At 50.5% G+C, this 27,080-nt stretch overlaps 1 protein-coding gene across 1 annotated transcript; it reads right to left on the bottom strand.

The window, feature by feature from the left end:
* Positions 1–2,180: 2,180 nt before the first annotated feature.
* Positions 2,181–26,165, bottom strand: WLS (Wnt ligand secretion mediator). Its single transcript, XM_052666887.1, has 12 exons — positions 25,986–26,165; positions 17,403–17,675; positions 11,155–11,279; positions 9,905–10,066; positions 9,331–9,467; positions 8,808–8,976; positions 8,547–8,644; positions 8,130–8,193; positions 7,608–7,751; positions 5,946–6,029; positions 4,292–4,445; positions 2,181–3,687 (listed from the first exon to the last, which is right to left on the bottom strand). The coding sequence occupies exons 1-12, from the start codon at positions 26,089–26,091 to the stop codon at positions 3,578–3,580; spliced, it is 1,626 nt and encodes a 541-aa protein (XP_052522847.1). The 5' UTR covers positions 26,092–26,165; the 3' UTR covers positions 2,181–3,577.
* Between the last annotated feature and the right edge of the window lie 915 nt (positions 26,166–27,080).

Below are 27,080 nucleotides of genomic sequence, written 5' to 3'. Positions count from 1 at the left end.
CTTACCCACTCCTTCAGCTGTAGGCACTGCTGCTCAGAGGCAGACATCCCCTTTTCAAACAGCCCTTTCTCAGGGCAGTGTGATCTGGGGTGGCTGCTCCTCATCTGATCCCAATCAGCTGGCCCTGCCTGGGCTCCCCAGCTCTGACAGCAACCACATTTTCCATTCCAAATGGAAACCAGCTGTTTGCCAGAGCTCCTCCTGCAAGCAGGGCACAGGGAGAGGCACCGAGCAGCGCTGCACCAGGAAACCTCCAGGAGGATCCCAGCCCTTTTTTGCAGCAGAAAGCATTCCAGAGCCTCGTCTGTTCTGGAGCCCCAACGCCCACCCTTGCGTGAGCCAGGGCTGTGCGTGGAGCAAAGCCCTTCTCCAAGGATGGAGAGAGCAGAGGAGAACGCTGATGCCTGCTCATGGAGTTTCCTTGACTTGAGATCACCAACTGGCTGTGGAGAAGATGGTATTTAAACTCCTGGTGTGGGGGGTCAGGAAGGCTTGCCCTGAGCAGTCTTCACAGTTGGCACAGATGGGATGCAGGAGGAGACTGCAACTGCAGCCAAGACAGAATCTTCATTTAAAACTACTTCATTTAAAACTCTGGATCTGAAGCCTGAAGTTCCTGTTGATTTCCTATAGCAGTTAGTCTCTGAAACGTGAGCACTCAAGAAGATACCTCCTCCTGCAGAGTAACATCAGGTGCTGAGTAGGAAAGCAGCCTCTCACACACAAGAGCAAAATCCTTCCAGAAGTAAATCTGTTGGCAGCAGGCAGAGAAAGCAAAGTGCCCACATTCAGTCCTCAGGGGGTTGGCAAAGGCTGAGCACAAAGAACTGCTCCGATGGCCCAGAGCTGGAGGAAATTCAGTACAAACCAACCTTCAGCCCGAGGCCACGTGTTGGCTTTGCAAGACTTGCAGCCCCCAGCTTGCACAAAGCTCTTGCAGATTGGCTCCTTCCACTAGCAGCATGGCTGCTCACAAACACCCCAGATGCCCTCCCTGTGCCTCCCCAGTGCTTGTGCCCCTGCCCAACAGCACAGGACGAGGCTCTGGGGATACCTCTGAACCCGAGCAGCACTTGCAGGTAAAAAGAACTTCTACAAATACACAAATTCCCCACATTTTTAGGGCTTTTTTTCCTCCCCCCCGTCATTAAAACCAATGAACACAGCGCTGTCAGCAGAGGGCAGCAAAGGACCCCGGCTGGAGCCCGATGCCAAGCGCGAGGAGGGAGCCGCGGTGTGGGAGGCTGCTGGAGGCTTCACGGTTATTTAAAATTCATGAATTTGCTCTTTTGCAATCCAGCAGGGCCTGGAAGCACTGCCTTCCCTTCAGCTCCTCCCTGAGCCTCGGAGCAGTGCTCAGCAGGGAGCTCCCCTGCAAGGCGCTGTGTTATCGGGGCAGCTCCTGCTGCAGTGGTTCTGATTTAGAACTCAATCTGCTCTCACCAAGTTTTCCGTTGTTTCCCAAGCAGAACCACTGGGAAACTTTTATTTCCCCATCTTGGAGGCAGCAGTCACGTAATTTAGTGAACGCAGCATCCCTCAGCTGCTCCATGGCTGTCCTGAGAGCAGTTTGCCTCCTGTGGGAAGGCTGTGCTGCTTGTACCAACCACACACCTGCTGGAGGCACCTGGAGCCAGCCAAAAGGCACCACTTTGAGCATCCAAACTCAGTTGTTGCCAGAAGGGCTGGAATTTTACCCCATGCCCGGAGCCTTCCTGGGTGCAGGGCACAGCCCTGAGCAGCAGGCACCTGGAATATGGAACAGAGCAGCAATGGAGGCGGGCACGCAGACCTTGAGGCTGTGGTGGAGCCTGAAGGAAAACCAAACAGTGGTGCAGACGTGCTTCCATCCCGTGCTGTTCATCCCCAGGGCTGTACCCACTGCAGCTGGAACTCGGCAGGCCCTACAGAAACCAGGGAGAATCAGCACTGCCAATGACTGCTCCTAAAGCAGAGAGCTGCAGGACAAAAAGCCATTGGCATTGCAGCCCAAAGCATCTGAAAAATGAGGCAAGAGAATCATTTAAGTGAGTCATGGAATCACAGAATGGTTTGGTTGGAAGGGCCAAACGTTTTCCCAGCACCACGCTGCACAGCTGCTGCCTGCAGTGAGAGCCAAATGCAAGGAGCAACCCTAGTGGGAAGGCTGTAGCTCTGCAGCCATTGACCAGGCCTGCAAAAACCACAATATTGTATATTTTATTTAAATTAACAAATCTACATGTTTTCCAGGTTGCTTAAAAGCATTCTGTAAAAAGTGAACTCAACCTAAACAAAAAAAGGATATACTTTAATAAGATCCAGGAACTATTTCTGAGACATATGAGTAGGGCTTAGGAAGTAAGAAATAAAAAAGGAGACACACACACACACACACACACAAAGCTCACACATACACACGCCCCGTAAACAAGTTGTTAGTGTTTGACACAAAATTTGGTTTGAAAGCTGCAATGCCCCATCTGTAAAGAGCCTTTACAAAAATGCAATGCTATACTACGCTGTAAAAGAAACCATGGACGCATCTATGGGAACAACATAAATATCACATAAGAACCCAGCCTAAGAAGAACATTAAAGTTGCAAAGTCGAGCGCTCAGCCGAGGGAAATGCAGGAGCTGGGGCTGCGTGCGTGCATTTAACTCACTTTGTGTGACAGATCTGCTGCCATACGTCCTGCTGCTCTGCCTAGCACTTGTTTCCTTCAGCACGTGGCTCACGAGCTTCACTCTGCCACCTGAGCTGAAGGCCCCAGCACTTGCACTAGCAGTACAGGAGCACCAGCATCCCACCTCACAAAAACACAAACTTACCAAAAACGCTCAGTGTTCCAGTTCAAGTATCCAAACCCATCCAAAGGGACTTCTGGAAGTAGCATTCAGCACGTCTGTGCTACAGTGATTTCAGTCATTCAGACACAGCAGCAGATGAGTGCCTTCACCTGGAGTGGGGCACCCAACACCGCCCACAGCTCGGGTCAACGAGGACTGGGGCAGGAGCACACGCTGCTCCTGCAATCTGGTTTTCACATTCCCCTGTATTCAACAAACAGGTGTGAAGCCCACTGATGGAGCACGGGAGTTCTTCTTCTAGGACTTAAACAGGCAGCCTCTTTATTTTTAATGTTTTACTGGGCAGGGTGGGGATGGGTCAATGGTTGGACCTGATGAGGTTTTCCAACCTTAATGATTCTATGAAAAATGAGGCCAGCCCGAGCCCTTGTTTGAAGTCACACACAAGGAGAAGAGCAGAAGTGCTCATCCACTCACCATCAGCACCAGCTTTGTGCTGCCCAACAAAAACTTGAGGTCAGGTCTGCCACCTCCTAACATCTGAATGTGCGACTTTGCGACATTAATGCTTTTCTAGCAGATATTTATGTGCTTGAGAGTAACACAATATACACAGCCCTCCCCCAGAAATAACTACACCATATTAAAGTTTACAAATGTTCTGCTCGGTGTCACTGCTCTGTGACAATGCACAAGCTGTGGTGCTTAAAAGGCAAGGTACATCAGACATGGCCCCTGCAGGAGAGCACTGCGTCGTCCTGTGCCTGCCACTGCACCCCTGGGTGTCACTCCTGAGCCTCCTTGCGAGCCAGCTTATAAACCTCTGTGGGGCCATCCACGTGGGTGATGGTGGTGGTGAGCTGGAGCTCCTCCCCGCTGCTCACCCCCAGGTCACCTGCAAAACACAGCAATGCCATCAGATGGTCCTCACAACGCACCGTTGCACGGTTCCAAGGCAAAAGATCTGTTTTTCTCACTCCGGGCTCTCAGGAATTACCTGAGCCACGGGCTATTCTACGAACGCTGTGTCAGGGGATTGGAACTAGGTGATTTTTGAGGGCCCTTCCAACCCATTCTGTGCTTGTGTGAACATTTTTATCTGAGGCCATTACAGTGCCAGCGTGTGGGCAGAGGAAGATCTCAGTGCTACTGTAGGTCACTGAAAGGCAAACAAGAGCACTGCCACTCTCCACTTGCCCAAGTTTCTGTTCCCTTCATTTTGGAGCTATGCGGTTACAACTGGGCAACACCAAAAAGTACAAAAAACCAAGCCACGAGATTTTAAGACAGCTACGGCTGAATACTTAAACCTGTCTAACCTAGTCAATAATTAGATGTCTGCTAAGACAACAGTGCTCTGAAAAACGAGCCGTCATTTGCACAACATTTCAGTGTGCTGGACGTGCAACTTCGCCAATAAGGATGCACAAAAAGCATCACCCACTTTACATCTTTCTTCCAATGCAACGTTTGCAAACAGAGCACTCGGGGCCACTTACCATTCGACTGATCCTCCCCGTAGTTCTTGTGCGACGGCGCATACAGGAACATGAGTGCAAAGACATAGAGGTTCCACATCCCGTAGATGCCGGTGAAGAAGGCACTGTTCACCTGTATCGTGATGTCCCCCCACTTCCAGTGGCCTTCTGTCACCTGCCCATCAGAAAGCAGTCAGTTAGCTGAGTTAGCTGAGCTATGAATTCAGCCTGCTAGAATGCAGATGTGATGCTACAGCTCCAACTTGGAGAAATGAGAGAAGTGTCAGTTCCGAGAGACCAGGGCTCTAGGTACAAAGCAGTGCAGCTAGGCTGGAATTCTCTGCTTCAGTCCCAGTCTGCAAGGAAAAAACACTGCTTACAATGGGACTGCATCAGGCTTTCTTTAGTTTATCATTCTTACACGTGATCAAATCCCTCGCGTTCTGCAATACGTGGCTGCCACAGCTGATGTGTTCAGCAAAGGCCACCACAGAAAGAGCAGTACCTCAGAGACAGCCACTTGCATCTGAGAACATGAGACTTCTATAAATAGACCTACCACACAAGGGGAAGTGGCATGAATAATGCCAAGAGTGATGTGCTGGGTGCCTTCCTGCTGCCTCTCTCTTATAAGGCCCGTGCTGCCTGCAGCAGCCCTCAACACACAGGGATTTGTCAGGATTTACCCAACCAATGCTAATATTACATGGATCATTTGCACTGAAATGCTGTCTTTCCATTAATGAAAATGACATGTGACAGTAGCATGCCTTCTCCTGATATGAAAATGACAGGACATTCTGCTCCAAAGAGAAGCCACGGCAGCACAACCTCGCCTTCAGGGGAAGACAAAAGCTCTCCTTGAAAAGAGCTGCTGGACAAGAGCCTTTGTGTTATATCTAAAGTCACCGACACTCAGTGATGAACCAAATCACCAATTGGCATTGCTAAGGACTGCTTCAGCCTAGCAGGCTTTTAAGAACAAAATCCTTTGCTACTGTGTTTGCCACTGGGACCCACCATGTACCCCACAGCATAAGCAGGGCAGCGAAAGAGAACCTACTCCTCCAGGGATAATTCCATTGGATTGGATTTGCAAGGCTGTGCACCACTGTTCTCCTGAAGCTGCAAGCTGCTTATGCTTAGGAACAGCCATAAATGGCAGCTTTGAAACAGATGCAATCTGAACTACAAACTGTTACTTGAAGTAAACCATCAAAGTATATTTAAACAGCTATATAAGCTCATGCATGATGCAGAGAGACTGCATCATAGCTCAGAATAAGTAGGTATATATCCTGCTAGAAACAACAGGGTTGTAAAGTCAGAGCCCGGAAAGACCGAATTCTGGCATTTCTTTGTGGGTACAGAAAGCCACCAGATTCTTTTAATGTGAACAGAACGATTTTGCTCTTGCTGAGTTCTCAGAAATGGCTGATATTTCAAAAAACAACAGAGCCTGTGAGCCAAAGGCCTCGGGGGAACTTTCAGCTGAAGCAACTTCATGGCAGTGTTTCAAATACATGAAAACAATTTCTTGAAAAGCGACTGATTACCAAAGGTGCCTATAAGATGCACACCTGCTCTCCCTGAGCCTCAAGTGACTCCATCTCATCAGCCACTGGAGAAACTGGGGGTGAGATTCCCCAGCACAGCTGGGTTTTGTCACACTCACCTGGCTCACGATGAAGAAAATGACTGTCATAGCTGCACAGGCCAGGGTGATGAGCATCAGGAACTTGAACCGAAAGATCAGCCCCTGTTTGGAGAGAAATGTCACCGGTCACATTAACAGAATCCACAAAAACACGTTCTTGTTTTTAGCATGTAAAGGACGCAAGGATAAAAAAAAAAAGAAGGAAGAAAGAAAGAAAGAAGAAAAAAAGGGTCCAACCCACGAAACCCCAAACCAAAACAACCTCCACCCACTCCTCTGCGCTGCATTCATGACAGCCAATATTCTCCGCTCCCCACACGTCTGCATTCCTCCCCAATGCTCCGAGCAGCCGTGCGTGTCCTGACAGCTCTTGCTTTCCATTACAGCTGCTTTTGGGACTGATTGACGAAACGTTAATGTGGGAGAGGAGGCAGGGCTGGCTGAGCTACGGGTTCCATCCATGGGACAGCCTACCTGAGGGCTCCCAGTCTTTGTTAAGCAAACACTGCGCAGTATTCAGGTTTTAGCAAGACAACAGGACACTGAGCTGTGATGGCAGGGGTCTGCTGGGCCAATTCCCACCCCAGAGCCTGCAGGAAGCTGCAGCACTGCTGAACGCTCACCAGAATTACAATTTACATTCTTCTGCAATGCAAAAAGCAAGACCAACTATTTAAGGCTCTCAGCTGGGAATCCTACCGTATTCTGCATTTGCTTTTGCCAGTTAAGTTTTTGCTTTAAAAATATTTGTACATTTTAAACAACTTCTGGAATTTTGATGGTAACATCTGTGCATACACAATTACTGGGCTATAGAGTAACAATAAATGACCATTAGTTTTACTTTCCCAGACCAGGCTCGTGCTTGCCAGATGGCTCTACGGCCACAACAGCTCTACAACAAAAGCTAACATCCTCTGCCTTTTGCTAAAGGGAAAGATGGAAAAATTCTTTCAAGTGCCATTTTCTACTGTTCACATGCATTCCTGATGAGTGATAACCAGCCTGCTGAAAGCTGACCATACTGTACAGAAAGATGCTGGTCACAGATTTTACAGAGCCGTGAAAACAACAGGCTCTCTCAGCTCAAGTACCTGAAGTGAGCTGCTCATGCTGCACAGCAAGTAAAGAGCTAGGACAGAAACAAGACTCAGGGGCTACAGAGGGGGGAAAATAAGCTGAATGCATCTGATTTTGACCCTAGTGTGACAGTTTCCCTCCTGCACTTTGGTTAGGAAAAGACAACCCCATAAATCTGAATTCATGTCATTAAAAAAAGAGGGTGGTGTTGGTAATATTTACCATTAAACATAATAATTAATGTTAGACAAGGAGAAACCAGGGAGCACTTTCATCACTTTATATAGGGGTATGGGCAATTTTATTCTATCCCCCAACAGAGTTCAGCAAGCTGGGAGACAACCACCACTGAAAAACCAAGAGCTGGTTTACATACCCTGAGAGATTAAAATGATCACAGCCAGAGACCCCCAGAAAGAAAAAGATGCCATGGCAGTCAAAGGGAACAAAAAGGCAGCTGGGAGATTTGAGCAGATAAGAAAACCAACGAGGATCAAACCTCCCAGCTCAGGCCTGCAGTAACAGTGAAGGTTTCAGTAGAGCCCTCAGGTGAAAAGCCATTGTACAAACAAAAGGCTCCATGCAGCAAGGAGTGACTACCTCGTAATGCAGGCGGCGGGCCTTGCTCATTGCTGGCAGGCTGGACTGCTTTCCACTGATGTTTCTGAACACTTGGAAGACCATAAAACACAGGAAAAGAAAATAGAGGCACAAGCAGATTCCTGCGACTATAATAAAGGCCATCTGAGTGGCAGAGTCAAAAGAAAATGGCATGAAATAACAGAAAAGATTATTTGGGTGATTCACTTCTTCTAACATGATCCCAAGAGTCATTGTTAACCTCCTGGTGGGAAGTCTGTATTAACAGCAGGACCTGGACCCTCTGTGCTGCCTCACAGATTTCAATGTCTCCAAGCACAGCACCAGTCCCAACATCTGGCACCAAACCTCCCACTACGGCTTCGTTGTCCACCATGGGACCCTGCAGTGCCCGGCTCTGGCCAGCCAGGAGGAAAAAGGCCTCCTATGGCTGCAGCTATCAGGCAGCAATACCCACAGGGCAAGCCCACCTCCCTCAGCCACCAATAATGTGTGCTGGGCCTGGACTGGATAGAAGGATACAGCCAGCTCTGTGCCAACCTCGGTGGTCCAGATGCTGTAGAAGGGATTTTTCAGCTGCACTCCCCTGCAAAAAGAAGACACAGAGCTGTCACAGAAGCCAAGAGGCTTACAGAGAACTCCACATCTGCTCTGCAGTCTGCAGACAGCTGCTCCTGCTGCTTGTCCCTGTGGGGGAGGAGGACACAGAGGTGGGAGGCATGTCCTACAGGACAAGATGCACAGATGTGAGGAGCCCAAAAGCCTCAGCATCTTCACTAGGAGTCTACTCCCTCCTCATGAGACAGGGCTGCACATCCACCCACAAGCTCCTTGCTCCCAAGGCACCGTAAACCTATGTGCTTGAAGTCAGACACCAACCTCTGCCCACTGCTCAGGGAAGGCTCCTGGGGCATGTGGCTGGAGGGCAGTGACACCTACCTCTCACACATGTCAAAGATGAAGAGGCAGAAGGAGCCAACAGCTATGGGTCCAACCTGCTTCCAGTACCCCGAGAGGCGGTTCCGCTCATTCTGGTCCTAATGGAAGGATGGGGAGGAGAAAAGACGTGAGAAAGAACAAGTTAGCCTGCAGTCCTCTCACCTGGAACAAGTCCCCAGAGCACCGTTTGCAATGCCCACCGAGGGATTCTGGTATTGCTACAAGGGGGCAGGGAGACGCCTTCTATCCTGTCATACCCACCATCATGTGCTCTCCGCAGAAGATGATCCAAAACGACAGCAGCATGGCATAGAAAATGCCTTGTCGAATGTCTCCAAAGAGCAACATCCAAGTCCAGTCAAATCCGATGGAAAACCACTCCACTGGGATGTTAATGAATGTCATGGAAATTCCCAGAGCAAAGATGACCCTGCAGAGACAGAAACACCATCTCTGTCCAGTTTGCAAGGAGGAGACCCGGAGCCAGAGTCAGAGCTGTTCCCAGCAAGGGACAAGAAAACCCCACACTGGGCAGCGGCAGCAGATTTTCAAGGAGGGACTCAGCTCCTCTGGGGTAAATGCAGCTATTCCTTTTCTGGGGGGTTTATGTAACAGAAGAGAGATGCTGTGGACATCTACTGGAGTGGACAGGAGGGAGAAGAGACGGTTCCCGATCCTCAGCTGTTTGCCCTGCCTGGCTCACTGACTGGCACGGTCAGGACCTGCTCAGCATGGATCTCCTTTGCCTCAGGGCCACCCTTCCCAGCGCAGAGCCCTCACTCACTTCTCCAGCAGCACAGGAGCGCGCGTCATCAGCGTGATCCGCCTCCAGTACCAGACCATGATGATCAAAATGCTGGGGGTGAGGAAGGTCTTCATGGCAAACCACACTTTCGTAAAGCCACCGTTTTGGTGGATACCCTGAGGAGAAACAATGTGCAGTGTGACATCTGTACGACTTTTGGTATCATGACTGTTCATGCTTACGGGAGCTGGCAGGAGAGGCATGCATTTACTGCACAAGCACACGTAGATGCAAGCACCCTTTGAAAGTCGTGGTCTGGCCAAGGCAGGAAGGGAGCAGCTGCCTGCTTAGCACCCAGACCATCCAAGGAGGCCTCAGAAGTCCCGGAAACAAAAGCCAAAACCCACAGCTTCCATCATGAGGCAGAAAGCGGTCAGAGAGGCACTTCTGACACAGCGTGGAAAAAAAAGGACAGAACTGCTCTCAGACAAGTAACAAGATACTCATGCAGCTAAGTCACCACGGGTGGGAAAAGCAGAGGCCAAATTAATGCAGCTCTCCAGACACAAGTCCTCCCACCGCCGTCTGCAGCCACCACCAGCGGCCGGCTCACCACCAGGCGGATGTCCTTGATTTCCCCGATGCCCACATTAATGCCCTTCCTCTCGTTCACGGGCAGGCGGATGTTGATGAGGTAGTACTTGTGAGCCACGCTGCCGATCTCCATGAAGGGAAGGAAGTCGCAGTCGTAGTGACGGCCCTCAGACTCCAGGGTCTAAAGAAAGGGAGGTGGCAGCACAGTCAGCTGCGCCCCGCACAGCGCACGGCCACGCGAACCCCAGCAGCAAACCGAGCATCACTGGTGCTGAGATCACCTGCTCATTCCATCCTATCCTAAGGCCTGGGGAGAGCCTCGGGTCACAGCCTTTGAGGACGCAGGGATCTTTTTCCTTTAATTTTCTGTTGCTTTGGGTCACTGAGTCGATAGCATTCAAACTCAAACAGGTTCACATGTCAGGCTCCTAAGCCCAACTTCAAGTAAGTGCAGCCTTTCAAGATGGAAGATTACTTTGGGACCCAAATACCTCCACCAGCAAATATAGCTTGAGCCAAATCTGCAACCTCTCCCACATGACTGAATTTGGAGTGTCTGCAGTCCTGTTTTACCAGCAGCACTCCCCTCCACACCTTATACACATTTACTGTGCACGTATGGCTCTATGGAAGAGCAAAGGGGTTACTGGTGGTAGAGGTGAACTTCTGAGAGAGACTACGAGACAGGAGAACAAGGCATAGGGCTGAAAAGCATGCTGAAGACACCAGATTGATTTCAGCACAGGAATTACAGTCTGCAGCATGAAAAGAAATACATATTCAAACAAGATGCTCTGTTCTCACTGCTCGTTGTGCTCGTTACTTATAAGCTTTGTAGCTTCAGGCATTAAGAAGTTATTTTAAGAAACTCCCACCCTGCCACATTCTGTGAGTGCTGCAGCATGCTTCTTTGCCACTCCTGAATAACAAGCTTTTGTGCATCACAGAAGCAGGAGACAGAAAGGTCTAACTGCTTTAGAGCAGTGTGGGGTACACAGATCCTAAAGCCTCCGACTCTGCCTGCAGCTGGATCTATGCACTGACCTCACACCTCTCTTACCTACTGTCTGACTTCATCTCTTACATCACCAAACAGAACTAGATTGCATGTGAAGCTCATTCGATTTTTAAAGCTTTGGAGCCAAGAATGGCAACAAGCTTGAAAGCTACAGGTGAACAATTCTAAGAAACACCAGAAAGAAAAGCAAGAGAACAATTCCCACTGCTCACCCACACCTCCCCACCTCCAGCACCACCAGAACACCTTACTTTTGGGGAGCCAAAGGTGCATTTCAGCTTCCTGATCTCTATTGCATGTGCTATTTCTTCCCAATCATTAAACATGTCATCACGATACGCTAAGGACACATCCAGGGTAATTTCTGCATTTTCTTCTGTAAGAGAGAGGAAACATGGAGATTCTTAGGAGTGGTACAGAACACCACAAAGGTAGGACAGCCCCAGCACGTTGAAAGGACATGAGAGGCACATAGTTACAAAGGATGGAAATTTTTGCATTCCAAATGTCACAGTTCAAATGATCTTTACCAAAACATTTATCTCCTCTATGGTAGAGAAGAAAGAACCTGAAGCTCTGGCATCTTGCTGACATACCATGACATAGCTGTGCTATGGGTGTGGGTGAAGAGCATTACTTATTCATGCAGCATTAGGAGCAATAATCTGGAATCCAGACAGTTGCAGAGAGGCAGGCAGGCAGCCAGCCATCAGCAGCCCTCACTGCGGGCTGGCAGGGGGACAGAAGGACAGGCTGGCACACACTGCTGCTGCAGGCAGCACAGGGTACACAACAGCCCCTTCCACATCAGGACGTGGCAGACTGCATCACAGCATTTGCTTCCAGTTGACAGTGAAGCAGCATTTGCTTACAGAGAGCCACAAAATAAGATGAACCACACAACTGCACGTGCTGTACACAGTTAGATGAACTGTGTAAAGGAGAAGCTATGCAACTAGTGGTACCCCTTGTTCATTTGGACTGATAGCACTTGTCATCCATCAACGTAATGCTGGGTTTCTGCTGGATGTAGATCACCTACCATAAATACTAAGGCCCAACACCCAAAATAAAAAGGCCTGCAATACGCTCCTTAACACAGCAGTTTTCTGCCAGAGATCTTAAATGGAAGAATAAAAGGGTTGCACTGATCCTCGGGTGGGGAAGGGGTCATGGAGACACTGCTGGAGAGTCACAATGCACTACAAGCACAAATCACTTAAAACTGCCCATAACTGCTCTCAGAAGGTAAATCAGGGTTCTTGGAGTGATATGAAAACATTACCCCAAGTACCTTAAAAAAAAGAATAAGGAAAAAAGAGAAAAATTGCAACATAGCTATGTTGTCCTTGCTGGAAAAAGGAAAGGCTGCAACCTCAGAAATGACTCCTACACATACCATGTAAGTGAAGCCTTTCTACATCAGGATTTTGAGGTCCCCCCCAACCCAGCACTGACTGCTTTCTTCCTGCACAGAGGCACCAGCTTGCACATCAAACACGCAGAGCTGATGCATCCAGCTACAGAACCACACAGCATGTTCATACTCTCCCTTACCTGGAGGGAAAACTAGAGGGGCAAATAATGAATTAGGAGGGGAGGGTTCCTGGGCTTCGTGTCTCCCCTGGACCTCTTCCTAGAAAGAATATTGGGAATATGGGGCATACCTGCCTTTAAAAATGCTCTTGCTAGGATCTTGCTGTAAGGAAGAAATGAGGCTAGAACACTTACTGAGGGACTCCAAGCGAGTCAGCTCATGAAACTGAAAGAGTTACAGCTGAAGTCTGCCAAGCAGCAACACAAACAGCTTAAAAACCCAAGGCAAGCCTGTACCAGCTCCACCAGATGTAAAATCCTCCTCTTTACCAGGCACGGCTCCAAGGGAAGGCTCTGAAAGAGGCACGCGTTCTGCAGCATGTGCGTGCTACAACCTAGCTGCTTCCATCCATCAGCAGCCCCTCAGAGAGCTGCTGGAGCTTCACGTGCCCTGCTGCTCGCTGTGCCAGGGCCCACACGCTGCTCCTGCTGCAAGCTGCTCACGCTTTCACTGCTGCTGATTGCTCACACTCACAGGTCCCTGGAAACACGCAGCAGCGTGCCTGTGGCTCCAGGCCAGCAGCCTGTGGGTGAGCTCACACACACACACACACACACACACACACACGTCCCACTGCCCTGTGCAGGGAGATGAGGAGGTGTGCAAAGCTGTGGGCACCAACCAGAGCTTCCTGAGTAAGGGCTGTGCGCAGGCATGGGCTGCAACGAAACACGAGCGCTTGGTGAGCTTTGAAGTGCAGCACAGAACGCTCTGCTGCTCCAAAAGAATCTGGCCTTCATAATGCTGCAGGGGAACCTTGCACGTCCACAAAGGACTGTGTGTATGGGATATGCACACCCCATATATTTGTCAACTTCTTCAGCCATTTGTGTGGGGACCACGTGGTGGCATGCCCATCCAAAAGGATGGGAAGGGCCGTGGATGGGATCGGCGGTTTCAGCTTGCTATTTGTGTAGCGTTTGGAGGTGGTTCTGTTAGGTCTTAATGTGGATGCAACTCGATTCTTCTGAGCATTTTTTTGCATACATGTGATCTATACCATCTTGACTGATATCGAGCTCCTTCCCACAGGCACTGATTAGGTTTCCATGAAACAAGCAGTTGCCATCTCAGATCCGCTATTTAGAAGACCAGTGCAAACAGATAAATGGGAACATAAGGTTGAACTTGGCCCAATTAGAAAGAACTGCAAACTCCATTTCAGAAGCCATAAAACCAACTGGAATGCTTGGGACTAAATCCAACAAAAACAGCTTTCGTTATTTCATCTCTGTAATCCAAGTGTTGCTGCTGCCACTGAGGATGAAAACCAGACAGCAGAAAATATATACCAGCGTATGTTTGTGAAATGATAGATTATCATCCATGCCTGAACTTCCATCTTTCTCTACATCAGGGTAACATCTCCCCTTAGATTAGAGTTTGGTGTGAATACCCTCCCTGGGGATCAATACATACATCTCTGTAGGGGAACAACCAAGGACCATGACTTGCTGTTCGGCTGAAACTGAATGAGGAAGAGTTCCTATTGCTGTACTCCACTGTTCCATGGAGGTGTCCACCTCCAGGCACCTCTGGCATCTTGAACCTCATCACACAAACTCATATGGGACAGTTCTGGGACCAGAAAGCGTGAGAGCAGCCACATCCCAAGAGATCTCTGGCCAGTGGTACAGGGTGAGTATTGCCACCTTGCCGACAGATAAGCAAACAATTTGTTATTTTGCTTTAAAAAAAAAAAAGAAAAAGAAAAAGGAAAAAAAAAGTGAATTCAGGCTGAGAACAGACTCAGAAAAGCAGGGACAGAGCGCAGTGTTTTAATTATTCAAGGCTGAGGCACAGCAGGAGGGGGAGAACCGCGGAAGGAAGGAGGAGGACAAGCTGGCAGGCACCTACACTCCGCCTTTCAGATGCTAAGGCACTCAAGGAAAGTCATTGCTTGGTTCCTCCATGCATGCCAAACAAGATCCTCCAGAAATTCCCAAAACAAAAGGTATGAATATGCAGACAGAGATCTGCTTATCCAGCACCAGAAGCCAGAGCTGTGCACGGCAAAGCCTCAGCAATCCTGGCCAGCACAGAGCATGGAGATAGTGCCTGGGTCATCCACAGCCTGGCAAACCAGCTCTGGGGTTGGAAGCAGTGACACCCTCACCAGCATCACGGGTTTATCTGAAAACACTTCCAAGCTTGCCTGTGTTCATTTTGTGATGTGTTTGGTTGGCCTGGCTATCTGTGTGTTCCACGGATGGCCAACCATGAGAAGATGCCATCCTGCTGGGGCTCCCAGCCCGGACATCTGACACCCCCATCACAGGACTGTTAGGAAACAGCTCTTCTCCAATGAATGCTCAGCACTGCACAGCTACCCAGCTGTGAGGGGAATCACCGTCCCTGGGGGTGCTGCAGAGCTGTGGGGATGTGGCATTGAGGGACGTGGGGGGGTGGACTGGGCATCTTTGAGGTGTGCCTGGTTCTGTACGCAGGCACAGGGCTGCTTTGTGCCTCTCGTGCTCTCAGCACTGCCAGAGTTTTGGTGCATTTTACTGCTGACTCTGCAGTACCCAAAACTCCCCCAGGATTCACTCTAGCACAGTAGCACAGGCATCTTCCCTCCCATTACAATAGTCCAAAAAGACAGAATTTGTTTGGGAGACAGCTGTGTGCCAGCTGCGTGCTAATCCAGCTATCTGGGAAGAAGCTCATGTAAGCAAACAGAAGAAACTTCACTATCATTTGCATATGCTTCCACACTTCACTAACTCAAAAACTACAAAACCTACCACAGACCCAAAACACACAGATTTGAAGAGGAACGTGCAGCTGTGCACAATTTCTTTCTAAAGCAAAGCAGCCAGAAGTCTCTCACTTATTAATATTTTAAATTCACTGGATATAAAAAGAGAGGCAAACATTCTTCTGGAGACAGAAAACTTGAGACATACCATACTGTTCTGCCCTCTGACAAATACAGGTGCCTGTAGCTGATACCCAGCTCTGAGCAGGGCTGGTGCATCCCATTAAGTGCAAACAGCCCAAACCTGTGGCAGTGCAGGTCAGAAAGTGAGTCGAAGATCTCCCATGTGCACAGGAGCACCATTCTGTGTCACTGGGAAAGAGGAGGTTAGGTGATCCCTCCTGCTCTGCAGAGCCAGTTCCTACGTACATTAAATGAAGCTCTGGAAGCTAAGTTAGCAGCAAGATTCAGACACACATAATTATTTCAGGTGAAGAAGTCCTCTTGCTTTTTTCTTTTTTTAAATCTGTTACAACACGATTTAGCAAGCAAGAAGCGTTATTCGCTTGTTTTGTAGACTTCACACTTCATTTGCATCTAACTTCAGCTAGACAAAAAGGGGAGGAAAGCAGCATTTCTAAGCTTTCTTCAGCCAATGAAAGGAAACCTTCAGGATGTGCCAGTAAGCTCACACAATGCACAGTATTGGCATGCCTCTCTCCAAACACTTCTCACAACCTGGGAGCACCAGCAGCCCCAACTGAGCCCCCAGTGATGGGGACTGGGACGGCCCACCCCCAAAACAAGACCAGACCACCTGCTCTGCTTTCGATCTTTCAGTTCCAGCCTTGAAGGAGTCGGTCACCGAGCTGCTTAAGTAAGAAGAGGAAGGAAAGGCTCTGCAATTGCAAGAGAAATGACTGTCAAAAAGCTCGTTTAGCATTTTAAGAGCCTGCCCCAGGTGCTGGCCAGGTGCTTATTCCAGCTCAGTGCTTCCAGCCTGAGAACAGTGATGGCTCTGTGCAGCAGCCCGGTGAAGCCTGGGAAGTGAGGAAGGCACAAAGCTTCTCTATATGTTAGAGATGATTATAGGGTTAAGAGCATCTGCAAGCTTTAGAAAGCCCAGTTTTTAACTTCTCTTGGTGACCATCAGGTACATGGCTTCTCCAGCAAAACAGCTGCCCACGCCCCAGTTCAGCCCAGTTTGAGAGGCAAATTGTTTGATTGCTGTCGGGCTGTAATTGTTAAGAGAGGGATTTTCCACAACTTCAGAACACACAGACACACCTACAGCTGTCTTTTGGTAAGGGGCAGAGCAGACTGTGTGTGTGTGTGTGTGTGTGTGTGTTACACTTCACCTTCTCCCAGGCACAGGGTAAATCCCAGTAAGTCAGCTTCTTCCACGGTTCCCATACTGGTGTGGTTTGGCCATTTCATTTTGACCACTGCAGCTTCAAGGTGAACTACTTGGCATCCACATTTCTCAAATCCAACCCAAGCACAAATGCATCTCAGCACCTGACAGAACCTGTCTTGTGTTCATGAAACACTCAGAAGTTGTACAAAGGGCCATGGCTCAGTGGGAAATACTGGTGGGAGGTGGATGGTTGGAGTGGATGACCTCAGAGGTCTTTTCCAACCTCAGTGATCCTATCACTATATGACTGGAGGCAAAAACTGCCCTCACAGGGACTTGATCTACTGCAAGCTGGGCACTCCACAACTTGAACTACCTGGGAAAACTGCAAAAAATAATAATAATAAAAGAAATATATATATATATATGTATACACAAGAGTGCACACTATGAAAGCAAATTGCTGAATTTAAACCAGGGTAGGTCTTAACTTTACACGGTCTGAGAGCAATAAGGTAAGGGGGAATGGTTTTAAACTAAAAGAAGGGGGTTGTGTTAGATATTACTGGAAAGTTCTTCCCTCAGAAGGCGGTGAGGCCCCAGTACTGCTGCCCAGAGCTGTGGGTGCCCCATCCCTGGAGGTACCCAAGCCATGGATGGGGCCCTGAACACCTGGGTTATGGAAGGGCCCACACTGTAACATCTCATTGCTAACATCCACCTTTCTGCATCATCTCCCTGCGTTTGGGCACTCAGCAATTAGCATATGGTACTGCATAAAGGCAACATGAAACTGATGCTGCAAAGCCTATGCACAGTGAGTAATAAAGGGCAGGGTGCAACTTACTCAGGTCATTGTCCATCTTGAAGGCGATGTCCAGCTGCATGATGAAGAGCATGAACTGGAACCAAGGGCTCATCTCCTTGTTGGGGAGAGGGATGTGCACAGCAAATACGATGTCATTGGCCTCGATCTGCCTGCTGACCGCCTCATCAAAGTCCTTGAGCTTCTCGCAGGGGTTGGATCCCCAGGGCATCAGCCACTTGGTCTTGTGGTGGTTTTTTCTTATGTCAATGCACTTCACTGACATGTAAGGAACAGCTGTAGTGGGGCTGGGAGCTGCAAGTGAAAGAATCGTGCTTTTAGAATCAGCATCTCGTGCAGTGGTTTCCCCATCAAAACACGCAGCTCCCTTTTCAGCTATTTGAAGGCAACTCAAAACAAATGCATCCAGTGATCCTCCTTCACAGCTCCTTGATCCCACAGTTAGTTAGCCTTATTATGCCTGCAGATGTATTACTGACTCTGCAGTGTTATCAAAACAGAATTTAGCCCAAGCACTGGGAATCCTCTGAGACTGCTCCTAGAGCTGCCCTGCCCCACCAGCAGGGGTGCAGGCACCCATCCACCTTGTATCAGGGAGATGTCCAACACCTCACATCAGATAGCTAAACTGTGAGCAATCACCCTGCTCTGGCTTTACATCCAGGAGGAAATGGTTGGAAATGCAGAACGCAAACAGGGATAAAAGCAGAAGAGAAATGCATTCAGCCATCAACCAGGCCTCCACTACTGAATTCACATCTTCACACCTTCACATCTCCCTAAGAAAAGGCTTTTGCTTTTCTAACACAGTTCTGCCCCTCAAAGCCTTTATGTGAAGGCAGTTCAGCCTTGCTTCTGTCGCCCTTTGGTAAATCAGCATTTCAGTGCTACCTGCATGCACTGCAGAACTGGTGAACTCTGACTGCAGCCAACGTGACTTGGGGGTGCCAGCAGTCAGAGCTCAGTGACAGTTCTCCTGCCCCTCACAGCCCTTGGTCACAAGAGGCAACACAAAGCAATGCATTCTGCTGCCACTGAAACAGGGCTGTCTTATTTTCCAAAGTATTATTCATGAAGCATCATCACATGCTCTCACTAACTTCTTCCAGGTTCACAGGATTTGGAAAGCAGAAAGAACAGGTAAGCTCTTCTTAAGCTGTTTAAAGAATTGTATTTATTTCTTTGAACTTCTGAGTCCGACCAAACCTGTTCCATCCCTTTTTAAAGGAAAACAGAGAGAAGTTAGAAAGTTAAGTGCAAATTCAACAATGTGAGAGTGCTCCAATGAAGAGCGAGGAGCACTGAAACATTTCTACACCGTGAATTAAAGCAGGAGGAGCACGCAGTGCAACAGATAACTGGATGTCAACACCTGCAGGGAAGAAGGGAGCCAAGAAGGCCAGGAATGGTCTGAAATCAGCCAGCCAGCCCATGGGCTCCTACAAAACTACTTCCATGCTGTGACCATCATCCCTCTGACACACAGCCCAGGACTTCTGTGCAGATTCCAGCCCACCAAAAACACTCCCCATCAGGTAATTGGCACCCAATGGACCAACTCAAGCCCTTCAATGAGACAAATGGAACAAGCCAATGCACCAGCACCCCTCAGATGCCAGAATGAAGCAGTAAAAGAAAATATATGGAGCATTCACAAAAAAAAAAAAATAAAATAAAAAATAGCTTCACTGCAAGCCCAGGGTTACAGAATGTACTCAATGTGGACCAACAGTGCATTAAACACAAAAGTCATACGGTGCAATGTTCTTCTACCATGACTCGATGCAGAACCCGACAGCAGTGTCTAAAACTGCAGCTGTGAGCAAGAATGGAGAATGGTCTGAGAAATCAGCCAGACAGTCAGGCCAAGCCCTCTCAGAGCTTCTTAGCCTCGTAAGATCTTTGTGATTTAGAAGTAGGCATTTCTGAATTAAGAGATACAGTTACTTCTGCAGGAAAGGCTCACGTTTCCCGCTTTGATGCAGCTCATTACAGCCATAAATACACGTTTTCATCACGGGCTGATTACGATTTTAAAGCCCTGGCATGTTAACATAAGTATCTCCCTGCCAAAGCTACAGCTTTGAGGAGCAAGAGACAATTCCTATACATTCTTCTTGTCGGGAGCCACGCACCAAACAACGTCGGCACTTGGCTTGGGTTACTTGTCTGGCTCCATTCCCATTACATTCAAGCAAGTGTTGAACCCAGTGGAAAAAAAAAAAAACACTTTGGGAAACTGCAGCCAAGTCAACTAACAGCATTACAAAGTGCTATGCAAAACAAAGCGAGCATCAAGGGATTGCAGCCGGCAGCGGTGCCAAGCAGGCTGCCTTCCGCCTGCTCCATCCGTGGGCTGCGAGGTGGGGTGGCTCTGACTGACGTATTATGCGATATATGCCTGCCAGAAATAGTGCCATGGCACTTTTTGCTCAACAGCAGATAAGCCCCAGCCGTGCTCCTGCTGTGCTGGCTGGGATGAGAAGTCAGGCCCTTCCCCAGCCGCAGGGCTGGAGGCAGCCTCCGCCCTGTGGGGCTGCTGGGACCCACAGGAGCCCCAAGGACATCCCGGCTCCCAGGGCTGGGGCCACTCCATGGGTGCTGAGAAACCCTCCAAGCCATTGCCTATGAGAAAGTTTGTATGCTCAAGCTGGTGTAACTCTGTCTGCAGGACAAAGCGGCCCCTAGAAAGGACACGGGAAATCAGAAGCCGAATTGCTTTCAGCTTTGAATGATCCCAATCTGCTCAGCCTCGTGTTGAATCATGAGCTGTGATTCATCTGAGACTCAGAAGATGGCAAGGTTACACAAATGCTCCAAAGTAGAGGAGCTGAAGGAGGCATCTCAGCAGACTTCACATCTACTGACAGCAGTGGTCAGAGAAGCCAGAGATCCTGCAAGCTGATTCAGCACAGCGTTTCATCAGCGCTGGCAGCCGTCCCACTGCCAAACAGTGAGGATTTTTCTCCTCCATCTCAAGTGGAATCAAAATTCTTCCACTTCCTGTAGACTACACAGAGCAGGAGGGAGCACCCATCGCACAGCTGGGACCTCTCAGCTCACCAGCCCTGCATCCAGCCCTGCCTTCTGCTTCCACCCCCACACCGCCTGGCCAAGCTCTGCAGGAACGGAGCATCCCATGCCACGCACCCAGGGGAGCAGTGACAGCCATTTCCCCAGCAGGACAGGGGCAGGTGGGCTGCAGGTGCCTCGAGCTGCTCAGCCAGGGGCAGATTCAGTGAAACAAACAGCTCTTTTTCATCTATTTTTCAGACATTTTAGTTCACAGACAGCCATCCCAGCTCGGCTACTTAAAAAGGCGAGTGCCCATTCCCCAGCCAACAGGAGCACAATTAATGACAAAATCCTACCCACAATTCTCAGGTTTTTTTGTATACAAATGTAGTTACCAAAGCTTCACGTTACAGAACTGTGCTTCCTCGGCCAGTCTGTTAAAGATGAATGCAATGAATTCTCAAACAAATCTTTCCTTCCTCCCTAGCCCTGCAAACAGGGCGCTCAGCCCACGCACCACAGCAGCATCCTCTTCTCCCACGCATGTCCTTACCTCTGGGATATATATTTTGCACCTTCTCATCTAGAACACCTACAGCATTTCCAATTAACTACTGACCCTTGCTCTCGCACCATAAACAAACCCTTTACAAAATCTCAATTGCATTGTGTCTACATTGATTAAAGCTTGAATCCCACTGACCTCATGCAGTGTTAACTTCTCCCATGCACCGGGAGCATTCTGCTTTTCTACTCAATTACCCCCTTCTGTGCAGAGCCATCACTACCCAATGAGCACACACAATGGGCTTCTGCTTCATTACACTAACCAACAGCAGGATAGGAATAAACAAGCTAATTTATCATCCAACAGACTGAGGTTTTCCAGCGAGAGCGGTGAGAACCTGAATAACGTTATATTTACTTATAAATACATGTTTATTACAGCACAAAAGTTTTCTGCCTCCCTCTTCGCTAACCTTACTGCTACCAATCCGGTGTTAATGACTGCCCACCACAGAAATCCTTCCTTTCCTCTCGTTTAATGCTAGCTACTGTTTTTATAAGCCTACATAAAAGCTATTTTTCTTAAGACTGACGGCAGATTTTGCACACAGAATTGCTGTCCATTTAAATATCGAATGGATCTCTAAAACAAAGGAAATCTCAGTACTGCTGTCCCAAAATTGGGTTCTTAGTTCCCCACTGATTTGAGTTCCTAATTCACTACTGCTTCTCAGCATCCATTAAGCTACCATGCTATCCAAGAAGCCCCTTGCCCTTGTGAAAAGCAAATATTTTGTGATATTTCATCACCTTTTACTCCACTTCTCCTGGAGCTGTAACTGCTTTTTCTGTCCAATGCAGTACAGGTAAGGCTCACAATAGGAAAATCCATTCCACTCCTGGTCAACAGGGAGAGGGGCGTTTGCAGAAGGGCGCCAGCTCTGCACGTGGTTCCAGTGGAGCTGCTGGGGCAGATGAGCACTGCTGGCTCTGCCTTCCCCAGCACATCTCTCACTGCTGGGCAGTAGGAATGAACCTGTCCAAGCACACACGGCCTGTCTGTGTGATTCCCAACCCACATCTGCACCCTGCATCCAGGATTTCTGCACTTCCCTGCAGTCAGAAGCTGTGGGTGCCCCTTTGGAGCAGGAGGAGCCATGAGCTGATTGTCACAGAGCTGCAGCCACCCAGATGCCATGAGTGCCATCGGCGTCAGACACACAATCCCCATGGTGACACCCGAGGGCTGGAGCTGGCACAGAAGTGCTGTGACACCCCTTCCTCCTTCCCAGGCACCCTGCAAGACTGGTGCATCGACTTCAGAGGCCGGGGCTGTTACCTGCTGCACAGCACACTTCCTGCTGAGCAGTTCTCCCTGCAGGGCAGCCTGCCCACATCTGATAAAGCCAAGCGCAGGCAGCACCAAACAGAGGTGCAGGAGCAGCTCCTGCTGTACATCAGCTGTGAGGGACAGCATTTCTCTGACACAGCTCTCCCCAGAGAGCTCTAGTTTGAAAGTGATGCAACTGTGAGAAGAGAGGGGGAAGAAAGTATAAAGAAAAAGATCACCCCAAAGGATTTACAGCCCTGACGGCCCGCTCCTCCCAGCCTCAGCATGGCCCTCTGCCTGGGAGCTGCCAATTCCAAGCACATTTGCCCATTCTGTTACAGTTGCAGCTCTTACAAAGAGGAATCCGGCAGCGATGACCTTTCACGTCCGCTCTCTGCCGCTCCCAGAGCTCTGCCAAGGCCGCAGCGCAGGGAATGCACTGCACAGGGCACAGCATTGGCACTGATGGCCATAGAGCAGCACTGTGCTGGAGGATTGAGGGGGGGGCGCTGAAGGGGACACTGGAAGCTGCCATAGAACCACAGAATGGCCTGGGTTGCAAAGGAGCACAACGCTCATCAGTTCCAACCCCTGCTGTGTGCAGGTCACCAACCAGCAGCCCAGGCTGCCCAGAGCCACATCCAGCCTGGCCTTGGATGCCTGCAGGGATGGGGCATCCACAGCCTCCTTGGGCAGCCTGTGCCAGTGCCTTTGTCTGAAAAACTTCCTCCTCATATCCAACCTAAACCTCCCCTGTCTCACTTTAAAACCATTCCCCCTTGTCCTGTCACTATCCTCCCTTATAAGCAGCCATTCCCCTCCTGTTCATACGCTCCCTACTATGGTAGGCCTGGTGGGCCCTGCTGCCTCCTGCCCCCACCTCAGCCCAAGGAAGGTAATGAAATCCCAGGAAAGGAAATTAAATCCTGGAAAGGCACTGCTTGGGAGCCAAACCCGACATGTAGATAATGAGCCGGGATTGTTGATAGCTGCTCAGCCATTTGCACTCATGACTCATTATCTCTCTGGGCAAGACACACGAGCAGCAGTTTTATTGGCTCCAGTCAAAACAACTCCGTTTTTTTCCCCCCCCTCGGTCTTAAAGCAAGAGAAGGAAGCGGCAGAGCCGCTCGCTCCCAAATGCATGCCTTCATCCCAGCGAGGAAATAAACGCCTTCACTTCTCCAACCAGTTACGTGTGCAGAATGTATGGTCAGCTGCTGTATCCACTACTGAGTGCTGGTACACAAAGCCAGCTCTGGAGCAGGACAGAGGGAATCCTGTCCATCCTGAGGCCATCTGAAGCGCCTCCAAGCGTGTTATTGAGCAGCTGCTCCAGGAGGGCTTTGGGGGCAGCTTCTTCCCCAGAGAGCAGCAAAGAAACAGCCCTATAAAATCACTCCTTACGGCACTTCTCATGCCTCAGCTTCACTGAGCGTAGATGCTGATGGAGCTCTGCTCTGCAAGCTCTGACTCCTGTATGCCTTCATCCCATGTTTTGCCAATGCACATTTCTAACCAAAGCCCACAGGGATGCTGATTGAAGCTCTGCACCTGGACAAAAGTGCCAGCAGAAATACGTTCGAGTTTAATAAAGCTCGCATAAATAGTTTGTTGTTCACAAACTCCATCAAGGACCAGCACTGGCAGAAAACACAGTTCCAGAGGAACGAAGCTTTCTGGCCGTATCAGGTACGAATGTGTTGCATTTGTGTATTTTTTTACTTGCAAAATAATCTGTTAAAATAGAGCACTTAGTCATTGTTTTGAAACATGACCTGACTCCCTGCTAGAGGAACGGCAGAGCTCGCTTTGTAGCTGCACTCCCGTTGTGTACATATTTTGGTTTGTCTAGACCTGAACAAACTAAAATAACCGGATTCTTGTTGTCTGTTTGGCGTGCTGGATCAAACCAGACCGGGTCACTATTTCAGTGGCACCTCAGCTCTCATCCCCCCATGCACTACAGGAGCAGCATTACTCACAGCCCTGCCCTGAGGCTACCAGCAGCTGTCCCAGCACCATCCTGGAGGGCTCGGCACTTTGCAGAACAGCCACCGACCCAGTCTGGGTGAGGCAATAACGCAGTTTGATCTGCCTGAAGACTCAAAGCGGGGTTTTCCAGCCATGGAAGGTCTGCCCATAACACCCCCCTAGGACCTGCCAGCAGGCAGAAGGCGTCCCTGTATGATCAACAAACGTCACCCTAGGTCTAAAAGAGGCATTGAGCCCTGAGCCACTGCCACACTGCCTGCAGGTCCCAGAGCCCAGCACTGGGATGGGCCCTAATGCAGGAGGCGTGTATGGTGTATGTATGGCAGATCCAAGCTCCATTCGGGTTCAAAGGAATTTCAAGATGAAAGAAAGAGGCCTGTGTAGCCCATGCAATCCTAAACACAGATACATCTGTTTATCACACCTGTTCCCAGGTGAAGACAGAAACAGATCCTTCAATAGGTTTGCTCTGTACACACAGCTTTATGAACTTGGAGAGCTCTGCTGCAAAACCCTTCTAGGAACAAAGACATCCTTATGACCATGGAGCACAGCTTCTCTGCACAACATGGGGCAAGAAAACGCATCCAGTGAATCAGCATCGGGTTCAGTAACCTGCATCTGAACCAGCTCCATCCAAACCAGCACCTTCAGAAGAAACCGGGCAGAAAACCCAGTCCTGGCGTTGAGCGGGTTTGGGCCTACAGGAGCAGAAAACTCAGGTTTCAACCCGATGTTGCAAGGGGCTGCTTTGTGATCGAGCACCAGAAGGATGAAAGCAAAGTTTTGCGCATTACACTTAGCAGAATTTCTTCAGCTCCCACAGAGCAGCAGTTCGCAGGGATAGGAACGCAGAACAATGGACCTGCCCTCGGAACGCCGGCTGCAGCTCTTTCTTCAGCGCCTCTGAAATGAAGATCGCTGCAAGAACGTTCCAGCCACGCTCCCCTCAACAAAAAGGGCGACGCGTCTCAGCCGCGGAGCGCAGAGGCGGCCAGGGGACGCGGCCGAGCTGCTGGACCCCGCGGGCCGCAGCGCTGGGGGGAGCCGGGCCGAGGGAACCCCGAGAGCGAACCGCGGGGGGCGGCGCCATCCCCGCCCGGAGCCGAGCCACCCCATCCCATCCCATCCCCGCCGCTGTGCCTTCCAGTACCACCGCCAGTCCCGGCTCTGCCCCCCGCCCGCCCTCCTCCATCTTTCTCCCTCCATTCCCCAGCGCTATCCGACGTCGCGCTGCGCGCTCCGGGTTCGGTGCACAGCCCCGGGACAGGCGGCCCCCTCTCCATCCCCCCTCCCCGGTTTCCTTATGACTGCTAGCATCGCTCTACACCTGGCGAGTGCTGCCGCAGGCAGGAAGGCTCCCTCCTCCCGCGGCCCGGAGATGGGGAGGCGGTAAGGAACGAGGGAAAGCAGAATTAACAATTTGAAAAAAAAAAAAAAAAAAGGTGAAAAAAAATAAAGAGGGAAAAAAAAAAAAATAAAAATAAAGAAAGGTTCGATGGTACGTTCAGCTCCAGGGCCCCGCGGCACCGGTCGCCATGCTGACGGCTCCCCTGCCTTTCTTCAGGCACGCCGCGAGCAGGCCGGGCAAACTTTTCTCTGCCCCTTCTCCAGCCCGGCACGCACAAAGGGGCCCGCGGAGCTCTGTTTGCTTAACGACAATGCCGCGCTAATGAGCTCATGGAGGCGCGGCGCTGACACCGGAACGAGCACCGGCACCGCGGCGGGGGGAGAAAGTTTGCCCCGGCGGCACTCACCGATCAGACCTCCCACCAGAAAGGCGATCACTTGGAACACCAGCAGGATCCCGCCGACGATGCACAGCTTTCGGGTGCTCATGTTCTCGATGATGGCCCCGGCCATGGTGGCGGCGGGGCCGGGCCGGGCGCGGCACTGATTGCCGGCGGGGCCGTGCGGCCGTGATTGTGGCGGGGCGGGCGCGGCGGGCGGCTTTAAGGAGCGGGGAAGCGCATCACGTGGCGCCGCCCCCCCGCCCCTCCCCGGCCCCGCACCGCCGCCCCGCCCGGCCCGGCCCCGCGCCGCTCGAGCTGCGGGCGCTGGGGGTGCGGCGGCCCCGGGGCGGCCGAGGACCGCGTGGCCTCCGGAGGGCCCCGCCGACCCGAGCGGTTCCGCGACGCTCTGAAACGCGGCACCGTGCTGGGGCGCGTAACCCTCGCGGGCCGGACGCGGTCACCGCACCCCCTGCGTCCCGGTCACGCGTCCCGGTCTCTCTCCGGTGTTCCCGTGCTGCTTTGTCCTCCTCGCACCGGCAGTCCCTCCCAGTCCCGCTGCCCTCCGAAGCTCAGAGCGGGGCTGCGGACACGCGGGGATGTGGGTGCCGCTCTGCCCCCAGGCCGGGCGCGTCCCCGTGCGTGCCCCGTAAGAACGAGCTCGTTCCTCAGCCCTCATCTGCTTTGCAGCGTTTGCGCCTTGCGGCTACTGATGGGGCACCGCGAAGGTCCGCGCCACGCTGCTGTCGGACTTAGGATGAAGAACATTGGCTCAGACAGAGCGTTTGCATTTTAGGTGGTCCCACGTGGAGCCAGGATGGCGCTTGTGGGTCCTTTCCAAAGAGTCCTGTGGCTCTGTGTAGGACGGGTCCAATGGGGAGTGGCTGAAAACACTCCTCGAGGACAACTATGCCACAAAGGGATGCAATCACTGACAAACAATGGGCAGGAATCATAGAACCATTTAGGCTGGAGAAGCTCTGAGATCCCCAACCCATCCTGCCCACTGACCGTGTGCCTCAGTGCCCCACCTACACATCAAATGAAGGACAGGTCAAATATTTAGGGGGTACAACAAATAACCTGAAGCAAACAGTCAATAACAAGAAAAAAAAACTAGAA

Source organism: Tympanuchus pallidicinctus, unplaced genomic scaffold, assembly GCF_026119805.1.
Source record: "Tympanuchus pallidicinctus isolate F22 unplaced genomic scaffold, pur_lepc_1.0 scaffold7, whole genome shotgun sequence".
NCBI lineage: Eukaryota > Metazoa > Chordata > Aves > Galliformes > Phasianidae > Tympanuchus > Tympanuchus pallidicinctus.
This window is presented reverse-complemented; position numbering and strand designations above follow the sequence as displayed.

Coding starts and splice junctions, on each gene's coding strand:
- WLS (XM_052666887.1), bottom strand. CDS start 26,091: ATGGCCGGGGCCATCATCGAGAACATGAGCACCCGAAAGCTGTGCATC. Junction 8,194..8,546: donor ATCTTTGACATGTGTGAGAG/GTAGGTGTCACT, acceptor TTCTTTTTGCAG/GGGAGTGCAGCTGAAAAATC. Junction 3,688..4,291: donor CGGGGAGGATCAGTCGAATG/GTAAGTGGCCCC, acceptor TGTGTTTTGCAG/GTGACCTGGGGGTGAGCAGC.